This window comes from Apteryx rowi, unplaced genomic scaffold, assembly GCF_003343035.1.
Source record: "Apteryx rowi isolate R43461 unplaced genomic scaffold, aptRow1 scaffold_27, whole genome shotgun sequence".
Classification (NCBI taxonomy): Eukaryota; Metazoa; Chordata; class Aves; order Apterygiformes; family Apterygidae; genus Apteryx; species Apteryx rowi.
In genome coordinates this window covers 972,040-999,613 of record NW_020449085.1, presented here as the reverse complement: position 1 = coordinate 999,613, position 27,574 = coordinate 972,040, and the positions used below count along the sequence as shown (strand labels likewise).

General features: G+C 45.0%; 1 protein-coding gene across 1 annotated transcript in view; it reads left to right on the top strand.

Annotated features, from left to right (window-relative positions):
* MYO9A (myosin IXA) overlaps window positions 1-27,574 on the top strand; it is a 191,584-nt gene that overhangs the window by 130,902 nt on the left and 33,108 nt on the right. The window contains exons 12-20 of the mRNA XM_026068429.1: window positions 1,652-1,773; window positions 2,974-3,115; window positions 3,975-4,170; window positions 13,514-13,589; window positions 17,477-17,620; window positions 18,493-18,532; window positions 20,504-20,626; window positions 25,014-25,094; window positions 26,361-26,471. Coding sequence (XP_025924214.1) covers window positions 1,652-1,773; window positions 2,974-3,115; window positions 3,975-4,170; window positions 13,514-13,589; window positions 17,477-17,620; window positions 18,493-18,532; window positions 20,504-20,626; window positions 25,014-25,094; window positions 26,361-26,471 — 1,035 coding nt within the window. The remainder of the gene's footprint in view (window positions 1-1,651; window positions 1,774-2,973; window positions 3,116-3,974; window positions 4,171-13,513; window positions 13,590-17,476; window positions 17,621-18,492; window positions 18,533-20,503; window positions 20,627-25,013; window positions 25,095-26,360; window positions 26,472-27,574) is intronic.

Here is a 27,574-nt window from a genome sequence, read left to right as displayed (position 1 = left end):
GAAAAATGCGAAAGCTGTCCCTTTCAAGAGCTGCCCACTTGGGCGAGAGCACTTTTGTGGTTATTTTTGCATTTCAGCTAAGTAATAAAACCGAGCTGAGCCTCCCACTTGAGTGTTATTGTGTTGTCATTACCAAAAAGCAGCGATCGTGACAGTAACTTTTTTTTTAAACAAAACTTTAATTGTGGGTTGTCCCCAAGTGCTCACGAGCTCTCTTGTTCTTGGAAATAATACGTGAATAGTCCGTGTTAAATTCTGGGTAAAGATACAGGCCCTTTGGAGGAACTTTCTGAGGCTTGCGCTCGCRCTTTGAACAACAAGAGCAGAAAGAGCAATAGGAGTGAACCGGATTGCTATAACGTGCATATCCTTAGTGCAGCCGAGGAGCTTTTTCTTTTTTTCTTCAACGCTCTCATCAACAAATGTCTTAAAAAAAAAAAAAGAGATGTAAAAATACGACTTGGACCGATATTGTTTTTTCAACGCATGGAGTAACGCACACTTACAAGATCGCTATTAAGGGAGAGTAAGCTGCAAGTTGTTGCTCAAAAGCATACGATAAAGATTATGGTTTTTATAAACAGATCAAATATACTTTCTTCCGGGCGCACTAAAGCCAGTTCTGCAGCAGGCGTCTCGAAGTGATTCATTTGAAACCCTATCGAAAAAGAAGATAGCGAGGCTCAGAGTGGCTTTGCGGAAAAGGAGTAGCCGGCTCTTTTTTTCCCCAGCAGCAATGCTGGATCACATCCTCGCCTCTGCCCACTTTGGAGCTGGGATGATTCATGCTGCCTGAGGACCCACCAGTAGCCTTTATAGCACCAGCCGTTAATACGGTTGGATATCTAAGCGTAGGGCCCGGCGAAGCAAGAAAGGGAGTTGCATTGGGGTTTGTTCCCCCCCCCCCCCCCGTAAATAAATGGATATATTCCACCACCGTTTTCTTTTATCGTGCGTCTAACTAAATGCATTAGTTTCCTGAGAATTGTGCAAATATACTGTGATGCTTTAACAGCGAGTCAGGAAAGGGAAAGCAGGAAAGCGCAACACGTGCAGCCTGTCGTACGTATTCGGAGGGTAGGGGCTCCAGTATAGCTTGCCTACACGCAAGGAAAAGCAGGCCAAACTTAGGAGAATCTTTTTTTTATTCGTGTTTAATGGCGTGTGGGGTCAAGCATAGTTATTATTTCCGAAAGTGCCACCACTGTTATCTGTGAAGCAGTTTTAAAGGTTGATATTTTCAAAACTGTAAAACGTGGCGCACTTTTCTGTGGTTTCAGGTGTACAAACCCTTCTGTCTTGTTTTTATTTTATTTTTTTCCCATAAAAAAAGTCTATTTGGCGGCATGTTATCAGAAGAACTGTTCGTTTTGGTGAACGGCATAGCAGTTTCTTTGAAACCCTTTGGTCTTTGCCTCCGTTTGCTCTTGCTTTGAAACTCGGCGCTTGAAGCTGCACTACTAGCTCTCACGTGCAGCTACCTACGAAAAATTTGGCATGTTCAGGATCCACATTTTCTTCTGCTTCATCTCCTATTACTTCAAATGATTTTTTTTTCCTTTCTTTTGCAAAGCTTCTGCATATCGTTATGCTTGCCCCAAATATTATTGTAATATCTGGGGGGGGGGGGTTCCTTTTTTTTTTTCCTTAGGAGGAATATAGAGCAGAAGGAATAAGCTGGCACAACATAGACTACATAGACAACTCCGGCTGCATAAACCTCATCAGCAAGAAGCCAACGGGCCTGCTCCATCTGCTGGATGAGGAAAGCAAGTAAGTGGGTGCCGCGAGCCGCAAGCCTCTGCCCGGCTCGCTGCCCGCCGGGCGCAGGAGGAGAGCTGAGCGCTCTGCTCCGAGGGCCCAGCTGAGCCGCGTTCRAGCGTCCAAAACTGCTTGTCCTACCGGCAGCGGTGGATTTTTTTTTTTGCTTAGAAAGCATTTATCCTCAAGTCTCCTCTCTTGCCGGTTTTCTCCGGGAGATGCTAACGGGGAGCCGTGCCGATTTATCGTGCTGGATCGCTAGGTCGACCTTTTGATTCCAAGCTGGTAGCGTGGACGGCGGGGAATGAAAAAGCTAAGCAGAAAGCCCTGACTAATAATTATTAAAATCCAGTGTCGAGACTTCCTGCCGTGACGGGGAAGGGCAAAGGTTTTCCCTTGCTTTGCTGCTGCCCTTGTTTCTCGCGGCGCAGCAAAATGAAGATGCTTGAAGTTAAACCGAGCTCACTGAAGTGAGCTGTGGTTGTAATATTTGACCAGGCTAAAGCAACCTGAGGTCCGTCTCCATCCTGATGTCTTTTTTTTCCCCCTTTAAAATTGACCCTGGAAGCAGAACGCGGGAGCGAGTGTCCCAAAGAGGGAAAATTCCCTCCACACAGGAGATGAGACATCTGCCCGCTGAGGATCCCAGATCAGTACAGAGGGCTGCACAATTCGGGAACATCCCTAAATTGCCGTTGGAGTAGAATTTTATTTCTAAAATCCCATTCTGATTTATTTTAAATAAATATCTAAAATTGGGAAGTATACCCACAAGCCGCAGAAGATTTGCGTGAAGCCTAAGGGTGAAGAATTGGCTTTCTCCTGTCAAACTGCTGTGCTTAAGCTCCCCGTGTCCTTCCCTGTCTCCGTCCTTTTTTTCCTCCTTCCCTTGTATGCTAGGTTCAGTCAGGTAACACCTGAAATTGAAATTACATTTGTAGATAAAATAGGTATTATTTCCTAGATATAAGAATATCCCATAGATGTAGGGCTGAGCATATGAGCATATGTATGTGTGTATATATATTTTTATATATATGAGCATTTAACAGCATAGTTCAGATTAATATTTGTTTAATATTGGCAGGCACAGAAGTGGAAGCTCAGAATATCTCTATTTTCCTATCTGTGGTCATCAATAAATAAGCGTAAAGCTTTTTCTCCTTTGCATTCACAGTTGTCCTCTTTTTTTCCCCCCCTCTTTCTAATCAGTTTTCCCCAAGCCACAAACCAGACGCTGCTGGACAAGTTCAAGCGGCAGCACGAAGGGAATTCCTACATCGAGTTTCCAGCGGTCATGGAACCGGCTTTCATCATCAAACACTACGCGGGCAAAGTGAAATACGGGGTGAAGGTCCGTCGCCGCTTGCCTTTAAACCATCACCCAGTTATGATTAGGAAGCGCAGTACCGCAGGCTCCGCGGAGATGGTTTGATGCCTGGAAGAGGACTTGGCTAGAGGAAACGAAGCAGTGGTTGGGAGAGGAGTGTTTGGTGAAAAGCTTAGCTTTTGTTTATTTTTGGGAGAGGGGGATTATATCTTAACGTTCTCTTCCCTATTGCAAACCCTATACGCTGGCCTGTTGGGAGGAATTAAAGGAATTCAAGACGTTGGCGCTGAGGTTGATGCGAAGCCCTTGCGATGCGCTGCAATTTGGTACTGGGTGTTTGGAGTTAACTTGAAACAGCAGATTGTTGCCAGCGTTTCTGGGCTCTGGAGAAACTCGTGGTTTTTGCTGTCCCATCATTAGCCTGTTTTAATATTGAGGTATCCTGGCTGCGTAAGCATAGGTCTCCTTAAGCGGTTGACTGATGTAGGTACTTTTGAAAATCCCATGCACGTTATTTCCAAGCTGACCCCGTTTATGTGCCTGCCGACTGCATTACTAGCAGAAGGATTTGGGGTGTGCAGGCAGGCTTGCGTGCGAGCCTGCCTTGGGATTTATGCCTGCAGATTTGCAGTTGCGTTTTCGATGCCGTCATTGCATGTGGCAGACTTGAGCATCGCCTTCTTGACGCYGCTTTCGGAAAACAGCGTGTCGGATTAAAGCGTGTATGTCCTGCACGTAAAAAGGCGCCTAGAAAAGAAGATAGCGTGATTCGATAGCAGGGTTGTTGCAGGGTTCATGTGGCTGATCCACCTCGGTCTGTGTTGCCCATCTTGCTTACGGGTTCCTCTCTTCTCCCCCTTCCCTCCTCTCCCTCTCTCCCTAGGATTTCCGCGAGAAAAACACAGATCACATGCGGCCAGACATCGTCGCTCTCCTGAGAAGCAGCAAAAACGCCTTCATCTGTGGGATGATAGGGATCGATCCAGTGGCCGTCTTCCGCTGGGCGGTCCTCAGGGCGTTTTTCAGGGCAATGGTTGCTTTTAGGGAGGCCGGAAAACGATACGTCGAGAAGAAAACCGGTAAGTGCGCCCATCTCCGAATCTTAATGCAAGTTTTTCACCAGCGGTATTGATCTAACCTATTACTACAGTATTTTAAATAGCCAGTCTGACTTATCGATGTGCTCCTGTTCCTAAGAATCTATTTAAAAAAAAAAGAAAAATCAATTCAAGTGCATAGATTTCCAATATCCAAAAGCACAGCGCACTGTGGTTGCGTTTCCAGCTACATTTGCAGTAGAATTTTAGCACACTGTAACAAATGATTTTCATTTTTCTGCTGCTTTAACTTTTCTGTTGAGTGGGACCCAAGCGGAGGAAATCTTGTGCGATTTAAATAGAAACATAAAAATCTTCCAGCAAAAAAGACGAATTATTTTTAACTAGGAATTCCTGAACTGTTAGCGTTACATCTGGAAAAAATAGAAATTAATTCTTCTCTATAATCTTTCAAGCTGTTCGCCCTCTAAGCTGAAAGAGTGTCTCTCTCGTCTAGCATGATTCATTGCTGCGCAGTCGTGTAGAACCACCTCTCCGTCCTCATGCAGAGCACGGGGGCATTAAATTAAAGCAAAGTAGCGGTGCATCATCATGCTGTGGCAGGCAATGCTTGGCTGTGCTTTTAGACCATTTCTCTGCATAAAAGCAATTTTTGGAAAGACAGGTACAAGCTATTGCTAGTAATTCCTGGGCACGAGAGGGCTTGAAATTCATGATGAAATTAGAGCATCAGCAGGGAGAACGTCAGCTAAGTTAAAATTGAGTGCAGAGCCGCTGCCGCCGCCGTCTTTGATTGGAAACGTTGAGAGCTGGGCATCAGGAGAGCCAAAGAGCTTGGGACAAAGAGCAGAGGTATGGAGACYGTGCGAGCAGAACAAATAATTTTCCCGTCCGGTGAGAATAAACGTCACCAGAAATAGTTGGTTTGGAAAATTCGTATTTGCATTTTCCTCGTGTCTCATAAATCGCGGTGGGAGAACGGGCTGCACCAAAGCAAGCTGCTCGAGGAAAGAAAAGATGCATTGAGTGTCTGCAAGCAAGAGCCTCCTGCCCTGCCGATTTCAAGCCCTACTTGGCTTGGGCAGCCTTTTGCTGTTGCGCCTGCTGCGTTAGCCCTGGTCGTAGCTAGCTGCCCGCTGCCTCCGTCTTGAGTTGGTGTCCACGACTTGCCTGTATCTCCACCACTATATAGATATAAAAGGGAATCCAGAAGGTTTTCCGCCAACTCTGCAAGACTTAGTGCTTGCGCTGCCTTCTCTTTCCATACCAAAGCAAATGCACAGTAGTTGCTGAGACAATTTCTGAACCTTTTCTGGGATGTGGTGCTGCTGCCGTAGCTGCTTTGTATCCTCTGTGCTGCTTCCAGAGGTTTTCGCCCCTCTTTTTGTGCTTCGTGACCCTTGGTTTGCTGAATTAAAAAGAAAAAAGCACCCCCAGGGTCTGGGTGACCGAGGTTAGTCTTAAACTTCCTGACAACCCTCAATTTGTACCTGGGATTTTTTGTCTACGTGCGTCAAAGTCACCGCGTAACACCCAAAGTGGGAAAAAATCGTGGGAAAAGTCACGATTATATACGCAGAACTAGCAAAGGAGTTTAGCTAAAATTAGTTCCTAAATCGATGTAAAGCTTTTCCGTAGGGAAAACATCCCTTGTTTTCCCTGCTAGCTGTGGCTGAACGGGGGCAGCCACACTTTGGCATTTATAGCACATTTTCCACATCTTCATGAATGACAAAGTTCCCTAGTTCGGTGCATTTTTAAAAAATCTGGTGCACCGTCGCTGCCTATAAAACGAGAAAGAAACCCCGCGCTGCAGATAGGTTCGTTTTGCYGCTGAGACCTCGTGCCCGTCCCCTGGTCAGGCGTGCAAATCGAGGCAAAACGTGGCTGTGCCCCCGGTCTCCAAAATAGCTCGTAAAACCCCCAAAGCACTCATCTGGACAACGCATCTATGGCAGAAGGTATTTGGGAATTATGGAAGAATCCCTTGGCGTTAGAATTAACCCATTTTGGTAACGGTTCTGGAAAAAAGCAGACAGCTGAAGACAGCATGTGTTTTCAGCTTATTTTGTTTTTTAGTGTTAAACCAAACCTTGCTGGCTTTAATTAGCCTGATTTGAATGCCTCAGTGCACATGGACCTGGAGGTCGTGACAAAATTATGGTAGATTAGCTAAGAATAGCTTCACACGCTTGCATTTATACCCCGCATCCTTTCATGCAAGCGTGCATGCGTAAATTTTGTGGTTTTTTAAAAAGACATGCTTTCCGGTTATTGATTCCTGAAGTCCTGCCTGCTTCGGCTATGGTCCATCAGACAGGTGTGACTAAAAAGTGGAAAAATGTCTGAAACGTGCCGCTTTTTTTTTTTTTTTTTAAAGAAAGTCTCTTTGTATTCTTTTGCATTAGACCCAAATTGATATACATTGCTTTTGCCTGCCTGCGGTTATGCTTGCAATACCAACCTGAGCTTTTCATGAAAAATCTCTAGCCTGTGTCTAACAAGCTCTGCAAAAATTGCTCTGTTTTTCTTTTTCCCCCCTGTACTACTGTCAGTTCTCTCCTTGCCTACGCCAGTAGCGCCGACTGGTGCTACGAGCACGTCTGTCCTCTGCTTTAGCAGTGCCGGCACGGGGATAATCAGTGTTTCTTACTGCTGGCGTTTGGCACTCTCCTTTTTCTTTTTTTGTGCTCCAAATACTCCTGTAGTGCAGCTTTTAGCGCTGGCATGCTCATCCTCCGTCGCTTTGAGGCACATAGAAGCAAAGCAGTGCCACGTTGTGCGTTTTGGTTGGCTCCATGGCTCTTCTGCCCAAGAGATGCCTCTCACGATGCTGCCAGCCSTCCTCGAATCCAAAACGTGAGAGCGATCTGGCTCGATACAGAGAGCTAAAGGACTTTTTTTCAATGGTTGTATTTTTTTTTTCATTATTGAGTTTATCTGGGCGGACTGAGATGGTCCAAAAGAGCCGCGCGTTTGAATTTGATTGTTTTTTCGTGAACTTTGATTAAAGGAACATTGTCAAGGCTTTTTAGCAAATAAATTTGGCCGACTGATGTCTCTGGAGCCTGCTATGTTATCAGGATGAATTTCTTGGGCAAATAGTCCTAGTAACTCCTCGGTGAAAACTTAGAACTGGAGCTGTTCGTATAAACCAAGCTCCCAAAACTCAGAGCTTTCTGCCATGTTCTTGGTGTAGTTTTGCAAAGCGGGACATGAACCTAGGTCCTAGCACTGATGAAGGGGTCCTGTTCAAAAAATCCCATCRACTTGGGCAGAATTCCCAAAGCTGGGCACCAAAATAACCCTGAAGAATAACATCTAAAAACAAAAAAACAAAAAACAGTATTTGCCAAATAAAGGTAATAAAAGAAAACTGTTCTTGCACTGAGCAATATAAAGCGATGTTAATGTGAGAAGGACGATACTTGACAGCGTTCCTCTGTGAAGTTCAAACTGGTCCTTTCTGATGATTTAATGCGTTGGTATTAAATGCTTCGATATATGCTGACATAAGGTAACTCCTCAGTGACCTCATCACACCTCGGTGGGAGYGTGACATATCCCACAGTTTTTCCAATTTACTTGAGCATTTCGATGACGATGGAGAGGTGGCCCCTCATCACACCTCGGCAGGAGCATGAACGTATCCCACAGCTTTTCTGATTTAGTTGAGCATTTCAATCACGATGGAGAGGTGGCACCTGTGTAATGTCTTGCCCGCTGCAGGCTTGGCGCTGGACTGTGAAAGTCCTCCCGGCCTGGCCGAGGTGGCTTCTTCACCACCTCCTTCCAGCCGTGCCCCCTCCTGTCTCCTGCCCAAACGCAATCCCACCCAGATGCGGTCCTTGTTCTCTCAAGGAATACTGGACCTTTGCTAATATGAGTAATTTCTATTTTTAATGGTCAAATCTCAGCAATATGTGGTTTGGGGGTAGGCACCAGAGCAGATTTGGAGGTGGCCGTGCTTGCGAGCACCTGTGCAGGAAACCGAGGCTAAGGGCTGACAGGAGCGAGGAAAGGCTTTTGCCCGGCCTAGTTAAAAAAAAGTCAAGATTTGTGCAATCTTTTTTTTTGTTGTTGTTGTTGTTGTTCAAACAATCTTGGAGCGATCATAAAGTTATAGCGCTCTGGCTCGCAAAGATCTTAAGGCAATTAGAGCCACGGAGCTGGTATCTCCTGCAGTTAATGGGAAACAGCCGTACGGTCAYGGGGCAAATGGGCTCCTCTGGGGCAGAGGGCCAAAGCGTCCTCGGCGAGACGGCGCCGAGGCCGCGCCGGTCCGCACGTCCCGGTGCCTTGTCATGGGGTAACTGAAGTTAAATTGTGTCGTGGCCGTATGCAACGGGAACCGCCGCACTCCGCGCGGCTGCGGTCCGAGCCCAAGCGCGGCGTCGGACCCCGGCGCGCTGGGGCGGTCAGGGCCGTTGGTAGCATTGCTCTTCACTCTCTGCTGATTTCTGCTCACGTAATCTTTCTCTTCTCTCCGTTTTTTGTTTTTATTTTGCTTCCCAAGGGCATGATGATGCAGTGCCATGTGCRGTTTTGAAAAGTGTGGATAGTTTTAGCTTTCTCCATCACCCAGTCCATCAGAGGAGCTTAGAGATCCTGCAGAGATGCAAGGAGGAGAAGTACAGTAAGGCTCCATATCCCGCCRTCCTCTCTGATCCCACACTCACGTCAGGAAATGGAAACCAGGTGCATTCTGGGTAGCGAGGGTGAAAACGCGCAAGGAAACCCCCCCGGGAAAGCCTGCTGCCCTACGAAGCAGGCTGTCCAAAGCGAGGGGTGTTGAGCCCTTGCCTACTGGAGATTAGGCAGAGCTTTAAGAGCAAACTCAGATACGAACCCATGCCTCTTCAGCTATTGGAGCGTTTTGCTAGGCCTTGCCCAGTTTATGGCTGACACAAGTCAGGATGCTGAAATGAGGGTTTTTTTCATTTATCACATGTGTGCCAAGAAGTTCAAAACACTGCAGAGCCACGAGGAGCATTCCTGGCTTAAGGCATGTGGCTGGTACAGCTCGAGCTTGACTTCCAGCTTGCAGCCAGATCTCAGTCTTCCTACTTTTAAATTTTTTTTAATTACAACTTCCTTAATTTCTTCAGACTTTTAAAAGAACAGTAGCTTGAGAACGTACCTACGTTGTTTCCAAGGGCTTTTACTTAAACAAAAGCGTTTGGCAACTTTTTTCCTTTTTATGGAACGGGTGGGTAAAGATGCACTTGGTCTCCGTTTCTCTCTCTCTCCCTCCCCTGTTACATGTTAAACTAGCTCTGCATGACACCACGGACACTCCTGCCTGCGCTACTAATTGCTACGGCCGGGCTCCTCTTGCAGGAGGAGAAGGGAGTCCGGCCGCGCGAGGCCCCGGCGCTAGCTGTCTCGCGAGAGCGGCTCGCCGTGCCGTCGTTTCACTCGGGCGGCCGGCGGAGACCGGGACRTACCGTGATTTCAGGAGCTGCCTTACCGCTTGCAGGGAGCGGTGCTAAAACGTAGAGGCGAACTTTGAAAAGGGAGCATATATACATATGTATATACTTATATATGTATGTATATATTTATACATGTATTTGGTGCTTGTATTTTTAGCTCTATCAGTTTTTCTCCTCCATTTTGCATACTAAARCTTATAGAAATAGAGCGCTGCTACGAGCAGCCTGTAAGGGCAATTTTTCTGCCCAAGTGGCTGCCTTGGAAATCATGCAACTTATGGCTAAATGCAAAATGCAGAGGTTTGCTTCTACAGAAACGAGCGTGGTAAGTACAGTGCTTGCATGTTAACTCTTTGCAAATATGTATTTCCTGCTAGAAATCTTAGATCAGATTGCTCTGCTCTGCTCCCTGCAGTGGGCAGCACTGGGGGAGCAGAGGAAATGTTTTACTTYCTACTTCAGATCTCTACCTTCATTTTCTTTTCCTCCAATTTCCCACTGTTRTTACTTACTGCTACGAGGAAATAGAAAGCAGTTAGGCAAACACAGCAATAGAGTTTCCTAATGAAGTGACTTCRTTGCTAATAATAAACTGTTAAAAGGCTGGTGATTATCAATATAGTGATTTCAATTGCAGGTAAGGATTTGTAAGTTAGCAATGGGAGAGGTTCAGGGGTTTTTAGTTTGCAATTTGCCTAAACATGAAGAAGGAAACCCATACAGCCAAAGAGACGCGTTTAAATAGAGCCCTCATTTAATGTRAAGCGGGGAAGTCCTATGTAAATRYATTGCTGTTGAGTTCAACGTTGGAAAAATTTGCTTAATACGATGTAGCTTTGTCTACTAGGGTGGCGATACAGTTCTCTCTCACGATAAAAACAGCTTAGGGATCTGGGAGCAAAATTAGGGATTGGCCAAGAGCAGCTGACCTGACGAGCAAGTAATTCACGTTCGGGGTTCAGAAATCACTGACGTCTTCGCCTGGGGTGTGCTCTTACRAGCTGGTTCTCCTGGCTGAATCTCTTCGACAGGCGAAGCCAGGGCTGGAGCRTATGTATTTTTGGATCCTGAGTTTGGGGGACCTGCAGGTGAGAGTGGTCAGGCTGGGGCTGCCCATTGGCACTCAGCTTTTCCTGCAGGTCAGGTGAAGTTACGTCCTTGCCGTCCTTGGCACAGTCTCTATCGGTGGATGTTCCTAAGYAGGGAGTCAACTGGGTGTTAGCCGCAGCTCGTCTCGATGAGGGCAGATAGAGAGATCTGGCAGGCAAATCGGTCAGTCTTTCCGAAGCCACTCCAGCTGCAGAAAGGCGAATGTATTTTGGAGATCGGAATAATTTTATTGCTGCAACGTAGAAGAGGTCAACCTTTCAACCTGCACGTGAGCTGGCTGTAGGGAACCAGKGGTTTCTACTCACGCCACTGTTTTCTTTGCTTGCAGAGTATTAATATCTGCAATTTATTAATGCATACTCATTATTCAGGATCCTCAAAGCCATGTGCAAATCATCGGATTAAATCTAAAGCTTTCTCACCTTTCATTTCTAAAACCCCCCCTCTTTTCCCGGAAAAGGGCTACATCACTATGCCTGAAATAGAAATCTTCTTTTCCCCATCAATGCAAAGTCCTATTTTGCTACAGCCTTGTCTTCATAATTTCAGTCTGGCTCGTTTGGGTAGACGGTGGTTTTGGCTTCTTCTTTCGGGGATTTCTTTGGTGGGAAGCGCAGGGGTGAAGGCAAGCGAAGGAGGACAGAGTTTGTTCCAGAAAGGAGGGCATGGACAAAAAAAAAACCAAAAATCTTTGAAATAACAGTGAAAGCCTTTTTTCCATGAATATTATGGTCAAAAACATTCTAAAGAAAATGCAATGCTTTATGTTAAAGGAGCYCTCTGCGTGTTAATGGGAAAGCATCCAGGCGTATATACTATATAAATATACACAGCTAGACATTATGTTCTTGCTTACTGTAGTGAAGAATTTTAAATTTAGCCACATCTCTTCCGCACTATTAACAGTGATCTGTGCCACTGCTACGCTGCAAAACTATTTACAAAACACTGCAAARCTGCCGTATTTTGAGCAGAATTTCACTTTACTGTACAAAATCCATATGATAGCTGTGTATATGTTTCGTTCCTCGAATGTGTTTTGAATCAACAGCCGGAAAGATCAAAGATACCTGARGGGAAATGTCTGTGCATCAGTTCATACTGGAAGCACGGGGCAGCTGTTTGAATTTGTCCACTTTTTCCCTTCCAGTCTTTCTCCGGAAAAGCAAATAGTTTAAAAAATAAATAAATAAATAAAGAGGAGGAGGAAGATAGATACCTAAAACAGCGCCTAAAAATCCCGTGCCTCTAGCAAAATCGGTGCACTTCGTTAGCCTTGCAGTTTTCTGCTCTCGGGCTCTAAAAGCAGAACTCAGTTTTTCCAAGAGGTTTATTGCTGCAAATTCTTATTCTCATTTCTTCTTTCTTCCAAAGCAAGCCTGACGGCAGTTCTCTTTGYCTTATATCGAGGATGGTCGTTCTCTGCGTTATTTCAGACAGTTGAAGCAACTGGCTTTCTGTGCTCTAAGGAAGAAGCTTTAGAGGGGGGAAATGGGAGGCTCAAAACAGATAAAAGGTCCCTCCAAACAGGGGAATGTAACAGAGATGATGGCTTAAGCTGCAGCGAGGGAGATTTAAAAGGAAGTTTTGAACTCTAGGCCATGTTAAATGAAATCAGATTAGCACGGCTGGCTCCAATCTTTGCCTATTTTCTTCTGCGTTCATCTTTAGAGAAGATCCTTACGGCAGCTTTTACCCCAGCAACAGGGGTATTTGAAATATGAAAGTGATAAATGTGAGGAGGGAATACGTTATTGTTTCTTCCCATCCTGTTACAAACTATGGTTTAGACTTCCTTCATTTTGGAGGGGTTTTTTTTCCCAAAAAAATTTTGTTCTGCTGCAGAAATATCAGGGTAAAGGCATACACRCTTTTGCAATGTCAAGGGAGCTCTACAATGTTTCCTCTCTCACAGCAGAGATTTCAAGACAGTTAAAAATTGCTTGGCTGTTTTCACGTCAAACTCAAGTTTCTCAGGTCTTTAAATGTATGCATCTTAGTGACTTGAAAGGTATTTTGTTTTCCACAAAAATTGCCTTCTGTCATCTTCTTAAGCGCTTGGTTACAAAACATTTCCACCTCTTGAGAAGATAACAGGGGAAGTATCTGCTTCTGCAGCCTGCAGAACTATTGCATTATAGCTTCCTTGGCTATTTTTCATACACGATGCACTAAAGCTAAGCCATCCGAGAAGACMTAGTTTTGCAAGCCCTGAGGCTTCYCCTGGCAGCAGCGTGCCACTTGCTATGCATGTCGGTGTCCGTTTATTTGCAGAAAAAAGCGTGCAAAGAAGAAATGGCCGCTTTTGGCCGCGACCTAAATCTCTGCCTTTTCTCAAAGCACCCGATTTCCGTGCCGTCGCTCGGCCTGCGTGAGCACGGAGGCGGTCGGGCGTGCGGAGGAGCGCCCGCGTTGCTGCTCRGGAGTTGCTTGGGCTGACGGGAGGCGGGTGAGCTGCTGCCTCGCTGCTCCCTGGCAGCGGCGGCAGCCGCTTGCTTCGCCCCTCTTTGGCTCGTCAGCTCTGCGAGCCCCGTCGCCAGCAAAACGCGCCCGTGTGGGAGGGAAAAGTYGTCCGCTTCAGCAAGCAGCGTTACTTGTAAGGTTGAGGACCGTGTGGCAAGCGAAGGGGTAGAGCTTAGCTGCCGACGGATGCGGCAGCCACCGCGGCGACTCCTCCTCGGCGCCCACGTCTGCGTGCCCAGCATGTGCCATGACAAGTGCATGCTCCTCCTTGCCCCAGTCAACGCTAAGCTGCGGCCGCGCTCATCCTCCCTTGGTGAAGAGCCAGGCGAAACCTTTGTTTTGATGTGCTGCTTTAGGTATTACTCGGAAGAGCCCACGGACACCCCTTTCGGACCTTCAGGGAGTCAATACCATCAACGAGAGAAGCCAGCGGTAAGTCTGCTCCTCTTACCTTAGCACGGCAAGGAGGTCTCGGATGGGAGAACATCGTGTGTTGTTACGAGTGACTGTAGTAATGTTTCTTCCAGCTCTTTTTTTAAATTTTGTCTTCTTTTCATTCTTTCCCTGTCATGTGGTCATATCTAAATGTCTTTACCTGACTTAACAGCAGACATGGAGCCCAACTTTCCCCTGTCGAAAGGCAGTGATTGTAAGTGGTGGTGATGTACGAGGTGGTAAGAAGCATGCAAAAAAATTAATGAATGTGCCAATATCAAGGAAATAAGAATTTGTCGAGGCTTTTTCTCAAGGCAAAAAGATGATGCGTTTGTGTATGGAACTGGTATGCAAGTGGAACTGTGTATGCAAGTGGTCTGAGGCCTCCAGGCTCTGCTTTGTGTGGAGGACCCAGAAAGTTGTGAGGCTTGAAATGGTACATTTTCAAACGTTTGCTTGTTGTGCAGATTTGTTAAGGGAAAATCAAGGGAAACCTGATGACTAGCATGAAGGTAATTCTGATGATTGGCAAGTTTCTTGATGCACAGGAGCTCCTCTACCTCATTGTCACGTTAGAGCATGTGAATTTGAATTTGGTTGTTTTCACAGCTTGTAAGATTATTTTTTTAAGCCTTCCTTGAAAATTCTGGCCACTCAAGCAACTACTGAATGAAGACTTCTGCTTGTGAGTCAGCTCTGCGCTTCAGGAGGCACAGATCTGTGCCCCTTCTGCAAAAAGTTCTCCAAATTCATTTCAGAATTAAGCTTCTTGTGAAGCGAAGTGTCTCCATTTCAAAGGGAAACCTGGACTCCCTTAAATCATTTAAATTCATAAATTTTCGATGCTTTTCCCAAGTCTTGTGCAGAATTCCAGCTCGCGAAAATCATCCTACCCGATTGTGAGTCTTCMGAAGCGACGTTCAGTATTTCTAGCTCCTCTGGTTGCTCAGGTTTCCTTAAAGGTGATGCAATGCGAAATTTTTTCCACACGGAGATCTTCGCGTAGAGATAAGAGGAGCTCAGCGGTCGAAAATGTTGCTGCTGAGGTGCGAGATGGAGCCTGTGCCGTGTTTCYGGAGCTGTAACATCTCAGTAGGCTGAAGGAGGATGAGGTTGCTTACCAAGAGAGAGCCTTCAGATTGGATGTTGGCGCGCAGCCCCATCCCACTTAACAGATTTGTTCTCTTTTCTGAATGTACATATCAAACCCCAGAGGTGTGTTTTGTGGCGGGTACGTCTGCCGGTGTTTTCTTAGCCCAGAACATTTCCGTTACCTTAGTGAGGGGCCATCACTGGTGCTTTCTGTAAAGGCAGGGAAATTCCTACTGTCACATCAGAGTAGCAGGGAGCAAGAAAAATATATTTGTTTACTCCGTGCTGTGGAGTTCAGTCTATGGTCAGCTGTATTTATTTGGCTTAAAACAAGTCAGCATAGCAAACAAATTCCCTTAAATGTCCAGGAGATCAAGGGTAACAACTATTGTGGTTTTTTTCCTTCATCCTCAGCAGCTGTATCCTAACAACTGGTTCCTCTCAGAGTAAGGACAGACAGTTATTCCTTGGACAGGGCTGACATATTTGCAGTGATTGACAGAGAATGTATTTATGGAGGCACCACAAGGACTATGTTTCTCCTGGTGTGGCTCCTCAGGAACATGTTCCTTAATCTTTGGTTCCCAWATATACAGTAAGTGCCTGGTCCCCAAACATCTGAGCCCCATCCTTCCAAAAGTGCAAACCAGAATGTAATCTCTCATTAAGATCTCTAAAAATCCAGAAAGCACTTTTGGAATAGACACACAATTTTAGCATCATTCGTTGCAGATGAGCTTGATCTGGAGGCGCATGACTTCRTAAAAAGTGGGTATAAGTTGCACTTGTCAGACAGGAAGGGGCAGCGACAGAAATAAAGGTGATGAGCATAGAAAAAAAAATTACTTGAAAACCGATGCTATKTAATTATCCTTCTGTTCAGGATTGCACTGCTATGGCTTCCCAATACTTTCTAACAGATAGGCCAGTAAGCAATTTAGAGCGCTAAATTAACCAGAGGAATTTTCTTTCAGAGCGCTCTCGTTATCGTGTGGCTGCCGCTAAGCGGGCGCTGTAGCTCCGACCCACAGGATCGCCCAGGGCATCCTTCTAAAAGCAGATCTGAGGCATGACTTCATGCCGGAAGTAGCCGAGGAGGGCTTACTGAGCAACGCGCGCTCCTCAGATCTCCTCTGAAGAAAGTGCCTGTGTGGTTGACACATGCTGTTAGGGCAGCTGGAGGAAAGCGGGCTTCAGGAAAGCATCAGAAGGACAGCATGCCTTCAAATTGCCTTCAGCAGCCATTGCTTAATTAAAACCATGCCATCGCTAACCAAAAGCTCTTGGGCTGTCTGTTTTCACGCAGCAGAAACCGTTTGCTGTTCATTGATGTCTTAAGAAGTGTGCAAAAAAGCGGGTGATGACCCATCTGGCTTGAAACAGTCCGTTCTGCTTGGTGGGATGATGAACCTCCCAAGTGACCAAACGGCGGACCCTGTATGCRCGTATTCACTCTAGTGTGCCCGTTGGGAATGAGTAGAGTTACCATTTCTATCTCTTAGTCAAACTGCGTGGGACTTTCTAGGGTTTCCTATTCTTTAATCATGTTCAGAATCCGTATAACCACATCCTGTCCCAAGGCAAGAGCGCTCTACTGTCACCCGGGATTAATGACAGGGTTGCAGTTCCTGAAAGTGGCCACTGAGGTTTCGTGGTCCTAGTCAACCTGTGATTTTCCCCAGCAAGTAGGAAGTTTTTGACAGCTAGGACCTTTATTGTAAAGGCAAAGACGGTGGGATGGTGAGATACTAAACTAGATGTTTACAGATAGATGCTAAACTAAATTAGATATTAAACTAAATTTTTTCTTAAAGCTTCCTGGTGGCCTTTCTGGAATCAAAGGGGCGGCTTTAAAAAAAAGAAATAATAATAGTAAGTCCTAGAGCACAGTTTGCTGTGATTCATCCTTTCTTTTGATGGTAGTGTATGTCAAAATACAGATTTAACAGAAACTAGGGAAGAATTTGAGAAGCACCGGGTTRAGACAGTAAGAGAACTTGTATCGACTACTTCAGGGTCATATTGCTCCAAGGCTACAGACTTTCAGAGCTGGCTAAAGTAACAATTTTTCAGTCTGACTTTTTTCTTTCAGTCTGGCCCTTGATGATATTTCCCCTTCCTCCAGATAAGGACTTTCAGGGCCGCTTTAGTGGGCGACCCCAGAAGACAGTGATGCCTGCCTGAGACCCCATTTAAATGACCATGCCCTTCAGAATCTGGCCTGAAGACTGCTTTACTGCTCTCCTCCATGTGTTGAGTCTCTTCCTATTCCTTTTTCTTCTGCCTGAAATAGTTCTGGTGGTTTGGCGGACCCCACATCCCACCTGGATCCGCTGTTATTTCATACGGCCATTTCTGCAGGGCTGGAAAAGCCCCCATGTTATTGCAGCCAAGGGAGAGGCTTTGCCTAAGCCCCCAAAAAGGTGCCACAGGTATCTGCAGACCTAAGTTGTCTACCGGAGAGAACTGGGTGTTATTATTCTCCTGATGATAGTTGGCTCTTTTTATGCATATTTGATTTTTAAAACGTGATTAACTAGCTGATTGCTTTACATGTTGTGTCTGGCATTGTGAACTTGTCATGTGGGAGTGAATGACTAGTGAAGAGAATAAACTCGTGATTGTCGTTTTCTTTTGAATTATTTTATAATCTGCCAGTTTAGAAGCTTTTGGTGATTTTTAAATAAATGCTCTCTGCTCTTTATTTTGTCAAAAAAAAAAAAAAAAAAACCCACGATTTTTGTACATCTTCCTGAAAGTGTGTGTTGTGACTGCCCTGCTTTGCATTTCAGTGATGCCTACGGAGTGGGCTGGAATGGCAGGATGGGGATTCGGCACAGCAGACTCTCCAGTCCGAGCTCCTTCCTAGACAAAGATGGGATATTTGTTAATTCAACCAACAGCAAGCTGCTGGAAAGGGCCCACGGCATTCTCATGTTAGTACAAAAGGACTGGATTTTGGCTTTATTCCTGGAGTATAATAAGCAGCATGGGTAATAATAGGGACATAAATAGTCAGAATAAATGAATATGTTTCTAGCTTAAAAAAAAAYCAGAGCTCCAAGTGGGCTAGGACGTTGCAAGGTTGGGTCAAAGCAACCTCAGTAGGTTCTGTGTGTCTGATTTATTCGGTCTCTTATCATTCATTTGCAATGACAGGCACAGGGAAGTTAGAGGGAATGAATCTGCCGGTCAAACCAGTCTCAAGATATGACAGTGATGTTATGCAGTAACACTTTTTAACGTGATATTAAAGTTTCCATTACAAATTAGATGTGGAAATGACATTGGTGAGTCATGCTACATCCTCATYGGAAGTTTCGGAAACCCTTGCCAGAGCGCTTGGAGTTAATGTGTGATACGGGAAAGCAGGGTGGTCATTTGTTTTGTGGTGCCGCTCCCCTACTCACCCCATCACTTCTGATGTAACCACTTGGTTGAATTGGATACCTTCCTTTTAAACGTGTACGACTAAATTTGTAAGACTACTCTGCAGAATGCAGAAGAAACGTAGTTGCAGTGCAGATTATGGGAAGCAGTTGCTTAAGGTGATTTTGAAGGGCTTATTTCATAAATTCCTGTTGTGTTCATTTTTCTGGACCTTGTGCTAGGTTTATTGCTTGTACAGTGTCAAAAACCCACTTCTGCCCTTTGACTTGGGTATGTCAGGACTAACGCGAAAGAGATTGATTTCTTAATGGCAAAGTTGAGCTGTTCTATTATACGTGAATATCACAACAGCGAATGCACAAACTCCAGTCTGCAATTGTATGCTTGGATTAATACAGGTTGTTTCTTATCTCCCCAGGCGAAATAAGAACTTCAAAGCCAAACCCAATCTCCCAAAGGTGAGAGACAAGCAACGTTTTTACCTCTTGTGCTACAGGGTTAAAACTGTAGGTACAACGTTGAAATGCTGATGTGTGTGTAAGGAAAATTGCTCCTTTCTAGTCCAAGACCTTTGGCAAATCAGCTCTGGCCTGCTCCGTTCGGTGCTCTTTTTCTGTAAAACCAAAGGATCGCAGAACATAGTAGCAGTGATTTGCCCTGGGAGAGGGCTATGTGAGCACTTGCGTCCTTCGTTCTCTGTTGAACTTTGATAATTAAGTCTCCAAATTGAAGTAAGTGAGTAGGTTATGCAAGATGCCTGGTATTTGACAGACAGGCTGACTTTCGGGATGCCTACCTAGATGATGCAGATTTTATCTGAAGAAAACCTCTGCAATTAGTTAATTCCACCCTGATTACAGTATTGCTGCATACTATATTTGATTTATAGTGCCCGTTACCTTTAAATTGTTTGTCTAATACTGCTTCAGTTTCCCTCCGTCCTGGCTGCATTTATTATGCTCCAAGACACCAGATGCAAAGAGATCTGTTGTGCGTAACTGGAAGAATAATGTTTTCTGCGGCCAATGCTGATACCGCTTTGGCAGTTGGAGAACGTCTGGCTGATGCTGCCTGTCTTCTGATAATAATTTTACTTGCTTAAAACTGAACARCATGATATAAATATATGGAAGAAATGGTGCTTTCTTGCTGTGTAGCCCCATAACTTTCCACTGGAGAGAGCCGCTGTGTGCCGTGGCCCTTTCTCTGCCCTGGGACCATAGCMGTGGTGCATCTGCATGGTGGTGAAAGAGCAGGGGCCCAGATAATGGCAAAGTGGAGCAGGCACTGGTTTCCACCAGGACGACATACRCACCCAAAACCCATTTCTTGCCCGTAATGAAATGATCTCTGGAAAAAGAGAGCAGCTGGGCRAGCTGCAGTCCATGCAAGCTGCTCTGGCAGGCTTCCTGCAGTCCTGAAGCCAGTATTGGAATGTCCCTGTGCTAGAAGACACGTAACTTCTACGCAGATAACTCCTTTGATTAACACTCCAGACTATGAAGTTACTAAATAGTTTTCAGTCCATCTCAGTTGTATGTTAGCCCAAAGCAGAAGCCTGCAAAGCATTAACACTGACTACCTTTCCTTTGGCTTTGATTTCTTCCTCTCCCGCAGGAACACAAGGAGCAACCTTTAGTTTTACTGTTCTCTGTTGCATACTGATTGTGCCTGGAGAGGCCCAGAAACAGTTAATAAATTTACTGTTAATTAATAGTGAATAAATTGGGTGCAGTGAAGCAACCATTTCATAGCAGTTGTAAGGAAAGGAGATATCTATAGTAGGATAGACTTTGTGGACTAACGTTTCGTTCTCAGCGTTCGCTGTCCAATGGAAATCTCTACTAGCTTTTGTACATGTGTTTTTCAAGCAAACCAAGTTCTCCCCTGGAGTGTCTCATCCCCAGACACTTGAATCAAAGCTGGGATACTTTGGTCTTGCTGGCAAGCATGTGTTTTCCATCTAAAGCTTCCTATTCACACAAGTGCAGCCCCAGGGCCTGCTGCTTATGTCTAATAGCTCATTTTCTGCATGTGTGTGATGAATTATTTGCAGTGGTCATAGTTGGAGGTGGTGTTACCATTCCATCAAAATAATCAACAAGGGGCAACTTTTCTGTGGTGCTCATGTTTGCCTGCAGCTGACCATTAGTGAGTGGCAGAGACAAACTTTACGTGGTCAAGGATCCCTTTGGCAAGTCCTCCGAGGCCAAGGGTAGCTTGGGGGAACACGATCTGGTGGATCTGGCTCTGGCCAAAATGGAGTAGAGCTAACTCATTGTTCCTCGACGTTTCCCGTTGAGATTGAGTAGGGTGGTTAGGAAGCCCTGCAGAAGAGGGAATATAAAGAGGGGTGTAAAGGATAGCATGGCAACAAGGTCTGGTTATTGCTGTGTTTACAAAGAACAAAATAAGTCTCTCTTCCACAGCATATGCTGGATGTGAAGTCCCTCAAGCACCTGACTAACCTGACGCTGCACGATCGCATCACAAAATCTCTGCTCCATCTCCACAAGAAGAAAAAACCACCCAGCATCAGTGCCCAGTTCCAGGTAATTGAGTTTCATGTTTGTTCTCAAGACAGAGAGGTGTTAGATCAAGGAGAGATTTTTATCGATTTGAAAGCAAGTACCTGCTTGGGCTCCCAAGGGTACATAGGAGAGCGCTTGCGGGCACAGTGCTGTCCTGTCTTCAGCACCATTTGAGACGTGAATTTGACCAAGGATATGGCTTGGATAAGCTATGAGGGAATGCAGAAACCTGCAGGTATCCAACTGATGTAAAATAGAGAGAAACAAGAGTTAGACTGGATGTTATGGTGAGTAGGGAGAGGATGTGCCAAAACAGGAGAATGAGGTAGGGTGTGAGGATGAGTTGAAGAACAGCAAGATTTTCAACTAGGGGTGGTTTTCTAAGGGCAGTGGTGGGCAAAAAGGCAGTTAACTCGGTTATAAAATCAGGGTGGGCAAAGCAGCAGGCAAAATGCTGTGCGGGACCTGGCAGAGGGATGGATTGATTCTGGTCTCTGCCCTGTCTGTGACTTTTTAAATGCCTTTGACGTGGTTACATATCTAATCAAGCGTAGTTATTTATACAGCCTGTATCTCTCCACGTGTGCATGTATGCCTTGTTCTTTGGTACCTTGCTTTCAAAGCAATCGTATCATGGTGTTTTCTGTGTAGGGTCCATAAATAGTAAAATTCGGAAATGCCAGCCTTTTAAAGTGTGTTTACTTGCATTCTGTGTCGGTAATTCAATCTGTTTTTGTGTTAGTTAGACTATGCATTTTAATAGGCGCCGAAAGGTCAAAATCTTGCTGCATTATCTCAAGGCCCATACAGGGATTCTGAGAAGAGATCGATACCGTCGTTTGCTGCGTTGTCAGTGCTCCGCGCCACTAACCTTCCCTGTGAATAGCTACAGCTAAAATAATTCTCCAATATGTGCATCAGGGCTTGGAAATTGCCACAAGACTTACGATGCACAAGCATGTGGTAACATTAGAAAGCAGCATTTCAGCTAAAATCAGTTTCGAAGAAAGTCTGTTGTGTTTTTTACTTTGTTTTTTTGGAGAAGTGGTTCATTTTTAGGAAGTCTCCATGCATAAATCTGGATAAGATTAAGTAATTAAATACATATGCGTGCGTGCACACATATGTGTGTATATATATAATTTGCAGAATACGCATCTGCATATATATGGAGCTTAGTCTAGTCTGATGGTATGCTGGTTAAAATATAACTTCTACAGAGTGTCATTAATACAGTACCATGGAGTGGTTGAAATGAGAATGTCTTGGAATGAAATGCATTCCTGAAACCTATTCATCCTGCAAGTGAAATTCTAAAAAGTGTCACTGTACATGGTTCAGATTCCTATATATTTCACAGCATACAAAAATAAGTAGCAAAAAGACCTYGGAGCATTGTAAGGATTCCCTCCCTGCCCCCATGCAGCAAAGCAATTTATTCGAATACCGAGCGGTGCCTTACGGTTTCTGAAGTTCAGCCGCAGCGATTGGGCAAGTCGGGAGCTACGCCTAGTTGCGTACAACGTGTCCTCTTCTAAATGAACAAAAACATGTTCAAGTCAGAGTCGGAACGGCAGCACACTGGCTCCTTGTATTACTGCCTGCTTCTCCTTTCAGAAAAATGCAGGGCACTACCCCCCTAATTTCATTTAACACTCATAAGAGAGAAGCATTTTCTCAGGAGACCAGCCCGGCGCAAGCCTGCAAGATAGCTTTCTATCAAGAGCGCGCTAATAAAATTGTGGCGCATGGAATTGGGTCACAGACAGGAAACACAAATGTTTCCTATCATGCATTTTTGCTGATAAATACTGCCTTGTGGCTAGTGCCTGAACGGGGAGCTTACAGCTGTTCTGTCTCACTGATTTTAAATATGTCRAAGATCGTTGCAACCTGTAGGCGAAATATCTCTGAAAGCAGCATATGTACATGCAGTCGGCTGGTGAAGGCAAGGTTAAAAGTGGGAATGCCGTTGCCGTGCGTGGCATTAGTGCTCGTGAGTCATAGCTGTCTTTATTAGGGGATGCTTTAAGAGCAGCAACGGCTTCCTTGGCTGAAAACGAGCCTGCCAGTAACTGGACTGAAGCGCGGAGATTTGTATTCTCCCTTCTTATTCTGCCGGTGATACTCAAATGGAAAGGAGCCTGCCCTTCTTCGCGCGGGATAATGCTGAGGTGATTAATCTCGCACTGGAAGGATGAGTAAAAGTGGTGAAAGAGTGTGTGGCTGTGAAGTTTTCCAGGCAGAGGACAAAGAAGAGTTAATCCAGTGACTTCACATGTACTTTACGGATTCCTGATGATAAGGGCCTAACAGATGGTGTGTGTATGTGTGTGTGTGTAGGGGGAACCATCTGCTGTGCGCAGAATATTGATGGTTGTTGATGACGGGGAAAAATCACGCCAGCATCCTCTCCTCTGTAGCTGCGAATCGTGCAACGCTCTCGAAAGCTGCGCCTTGCCCGGGTCTCCTGAAATTCCCCTGTGCCTAAAGCCGTTTGTTTGTCTCGGGCATCTTGGCAGCGCTGCTTGGCAAAACGACCGTGTCATTTTTCCCCCCCTCTGCGCCTCCCACCGGCTGAACGCTGGAAGGTTAACCCCTGGCGACGCCGGACGTGGGAGCACGTTGTCAAACGCGGACACCCAGCTCGGGAGAGGAGAGCACCGCTGAGATTTTTTGTACAGCACTGGCTAGAGCTGATTTACGTAGCAGATCGTTATTTATTAATAAGCTTTTTATTTTATTTATTTATTTTTTTGCAAGTGATTTAAATGAACCTGTCACAGAAGAAGGCCACAGGCAGTAAATCTATGACCGTGCAAGCCAGCTGAGGTTTGCTTCTTGTAGCCTCTTCTCTGCGGCGGCAGCGGCAAGGCCATTTTAATGGTCTGCACCGCCAGGAGCACAGCTGCCCTGCATGTGTATGTGCGCCTTTAATCGATTGCTCTTACCCAGACGCTGTATGTAGAAAATGTCTATAAACATGAAAGGCTTCCCATAAAGATGTCTTTAAAGCGATCAGAGGTAAAATAAAAGGCTTTCTGCGCACAGATTTTTAGATGAAGTGCTTCTTTCTCTTATTAGGCACTTGCGCGCGTGGTTTTATGAGTATACGTATTCATAAAATTGTAGCTGTGTGTTTATAGTAAATATACAACAGAATATCTTTTAAACCTCTGAGTTTCAGAAGCTGTTAAAATCCGGTCGGCACCATGAATAATCAACTTGGGAGCATGTTCCTAACACCATGTCAGCAACGTGCTCAGCCCTTAGAGACGTTCAGAGCAGTTGCACAGGGGAGATGCAGTGAAGGAGTCCATCCAGGCGCCGAATGACTCGGTGGCTCTCTATTTGGATCTTAATTCCTCAGGGTGTTATTATTCAGGGAGCTTATGCTTCGCTGCAAGAGAGATTTGTGAGCTGGAGGTGTCCCTTGGAACAACGTTCCACCGGAGCTGTTGTAAATGGAAGTGACACCAATACGAATTCACTTATATGCCCTATGTTTTTAATAATTATGCAGAAATTACGGGAAATATTACCGTTGTTAAATCTCAGTGTTATAAATGACCCATATTTATTGCAGAACATAATAAGAAATGGGAATCTAGAAAACCTTTGGTTCTCAGGAGTCACAGCTGTGCATTTCAGCAGAAGAATATGGCCGAAGTTATACCAACTTTAAAACCATTCTTATCTAAAAACAACCTATGACATGTTTAGGATTCACAAGCTTTAAAAATCATTGTAAATTCAGTTATTTGAAAGAGAGGGAAGTCACTCAGGAAGAAGAAAACAGGCAAACTATGGGAAGTGAATATTAGAGAAAGCTGCCAGATCTTCCCATTGCAAAACTATCATGAAGAGAATTCACTTCTAGGCCAGCAATAATGTTTTTACAATAAAAAAAAGACTGGAACAAATGCTGCATGGAATTGTTTTTGAAAGAGGAAAATTGTTTCTTTGTATTTAAAGAACACCAGTGACCGTACTGTATCCCACAAATGTTTGGTAGATGGTTATCTTGGAGCTCCCACTCAAATCTATAAATGGATCGTTGGTGTGAAATGGGAAATGACTTTGGGCTCCCATGGCTGATGAGAAGAGGTTGAAGATTGGGGACTATCTTAAAGTACAGTTCTGCATGACGTACTGCTATGAATGTCATTTCAGCAGGAGCCTTAACCAAACAAAATCATATTTATCTCTAGCTAAGTTGTTGGATACAAAGCAATAACAGCCGAGTTGTAGGATGTCTGGAACACTCATTTCAGGGAATGGGTTCCCGTCTGCCTGGTTTGCTCATCATTTGTTCAAAGCTTTGTTTTCTGATTCAAGTGCCTGGATTTTCATTATCCTCCATGCTCTTGTCTCTGTTTCCCAATTTAAGATGTACTCTTTCTTGCAGGCATCGCTCAACAAGCTGATGGAGACCCTTGGCCAGGCAGAACCTTATTTTGTCAAGTGCATTCGCTCTAACGCTGAAAAGGTAAATGCTGACCTCCGAAATGGCGCTGCTGAAGGCTCGGGTACAAAACCGCTTCCCAGCCCTGGCTCGCGCATAGACTTGTTCCCTCTCTGACTGTCTGGAGATCAAACAGCCCTCTGGAAACCCATAATGTGTTGAGGTTTTGGAAATGGAAAGCTTGCCAGTTCCAGCGGCGGCATAGAGCTGGCTCAACCGCTGTTGATTCAGAAGCACAAAGCAATGTGCCCTGCAATTTTATCCAACACGCAGATGTTGTGCTGTCTTACCGTAGACTAGTTAAATTCCTAGGGCTTTGCGAAAGCTCCTTCTGCAGCGCAGCCACTGCATTGGCAAGAAAATAATGAAGTGACTTGCTAGGATTGGAGGTTGTCTTTCGTTCGCAAAGTCCTGCTTGAAATCTGCAGCATCTTGGAAGTGTTTTATAAATATGTAAATTTTTATGCTGAGTTAAAAAGAAAAGAAAGCCCGCACCACTGAATTGGATTTAAAAGGTGCTTGTTAAAGCATATGCCGTATCATTTGGGCATAGAATTGTTCTTGATGAAGTACATTGGCTTTTCCTGTAGCTGTAGAAATAAGTATATGAAAACTCTTCAATAAACCAAATTGCCTCCTTCAAAGTTTCTGCCACCTGTAGTAGAGATTTACAGGCCTGTGAATCCATTTTTGCCATTCCTGAGCCCTAAAGTGTCTTCCTTTAGGTAGAATAWTTTTTTCTGTTTATAAAAGCAGGTTCTTTCAGAATAAACCACATTACTCCAACTGACTCAGCGATGCATAGTATTTCATTAATATGACTTAAAAGGGGTGGTTTGTCTCGTGGCCTGGGGACCCTTAGTTTAAAAAGAAGGTTGTTGTGATGCTTTGTTACGGGTTAATCCTTTGTAGTTTTACCCAGACATCTAAAACCAAAAGATGAAGCTTTATGCCTAGTAGATATTTCGTTGCTCACTCTCTTACCCACTGGCTGTGCTGTTGAGGGGAATGCAAAAAAGCATTCTCTTCTAGATCATAGCTTCATATCTAGCTAGATATTTTGGAAAATCACTTCCATCTGATGGCTGCTGAGGAAAAACAGGATTCCACCCTGGTGGTGGTAGTACGGTTCCTGGGAAACCGCAGTGCCTCTTTCTCTTAGCGTCGTTGCCAATGTGGATGTCACGCCAGATGTGTTACATGTGCTGAATCAGTTTACCCGTCCATGCACTTAAGTGGTTGGAATTAAAGGAAATATTTGCTCATCGTTGGCCTGTTTTTCCATTTCAGCTCCCACTGCGGTTCAGTGATAGCCTGGTGCTTAGGCAGCTGCGGTACACAGGAATGCTGGAGACGGTTCGGATTCGCCAATCAGGATACAGCTGCAAATACTCCTTCCAGGTTGGAGAAAACGTTTTCAGTCCTTAGCCACCTTTATCATCATTATCATAGTTGTCTGAACAGTGCTAGCTTGTAAGTGCCTTCTTGGGTTTTTTTACGAGGGAATGAATTTATAGCTTGTGCAAGACAGTGTAATTGGCTACGGTCAGGCATGGAGTAATCATGCGCTGTGCTGCTACACCTAATTTCTGGCATGCTATTCTAGACCTAAGCAAAGGCGAGGAGCCGCTCTGCAGAAAACATGACGTTTTTCTGAATGCAGACGTACTTTTTCACAACCTCTACTTCCTTCTTTTTGCACAAAACTGCATCCGATTTGCATGCACGCTCACGGGCATGATTTGAAATCTACTGCCCTGCGTGCTAGGGGTCRGTGAATTCACTCAAACTCTTTTGGCGAAATGAGGTGCTGCAGCTTGTCTTTCAAGAACCAAATTTTCCAGTTCACCTCCCCAAATCATTTAGCATTATCTCTCCATAGTGAAAACTGGAGATTCTTTTTAGTGACACTGGATTCCTGTCTAAGCTGGTCCAAGTCAACAAAATGAACCAGTGAAGTTAGGGGATTCTTTAGTGCAATATCAAAAGCTTTATGAATGCTTTGGGAAAATCCTCCTCAGGGTCAACCAGACAGGTGACAAGATACCATCTCTTCAGCTTAAGCCTCCCRTTAGTCACTGAGATTTTTTTTCGGTACTCATTTATTTTGTTTCCTTCGGGATGGCGTTCGTCCCATTGTGTCAGTGCTGACTACACCTCCTCAGGAGGTTGGTCGGGATCCTGTAGAGTTGCTTGTTCGGGAGAAAACCAACTTTCTGTATTTTCTACTCTTCCGTGTTTTTGCCGGGTTTTGTGCGTATGTCAGTTTGTTCATGATTTGCTGTTCCCCATTGGTTTCCTGCTGGCAGCTGCTTTTGGCCAGATGTCATGTCCTGCGCAGCAGCTGTTTAGAAGGAAAGACTGCTCAATTTTTTTGCGGCGAGCATGAATCCCGTTTCTACCTGGGAGGATCTCTCCTCCCGTAGCTCYGCTCTTTCAGGTATCGCAGCAGTAACTGATGAAGCAGTCTCTTGCCTGACATGCTTTGCAGAAGCTGGTAACTC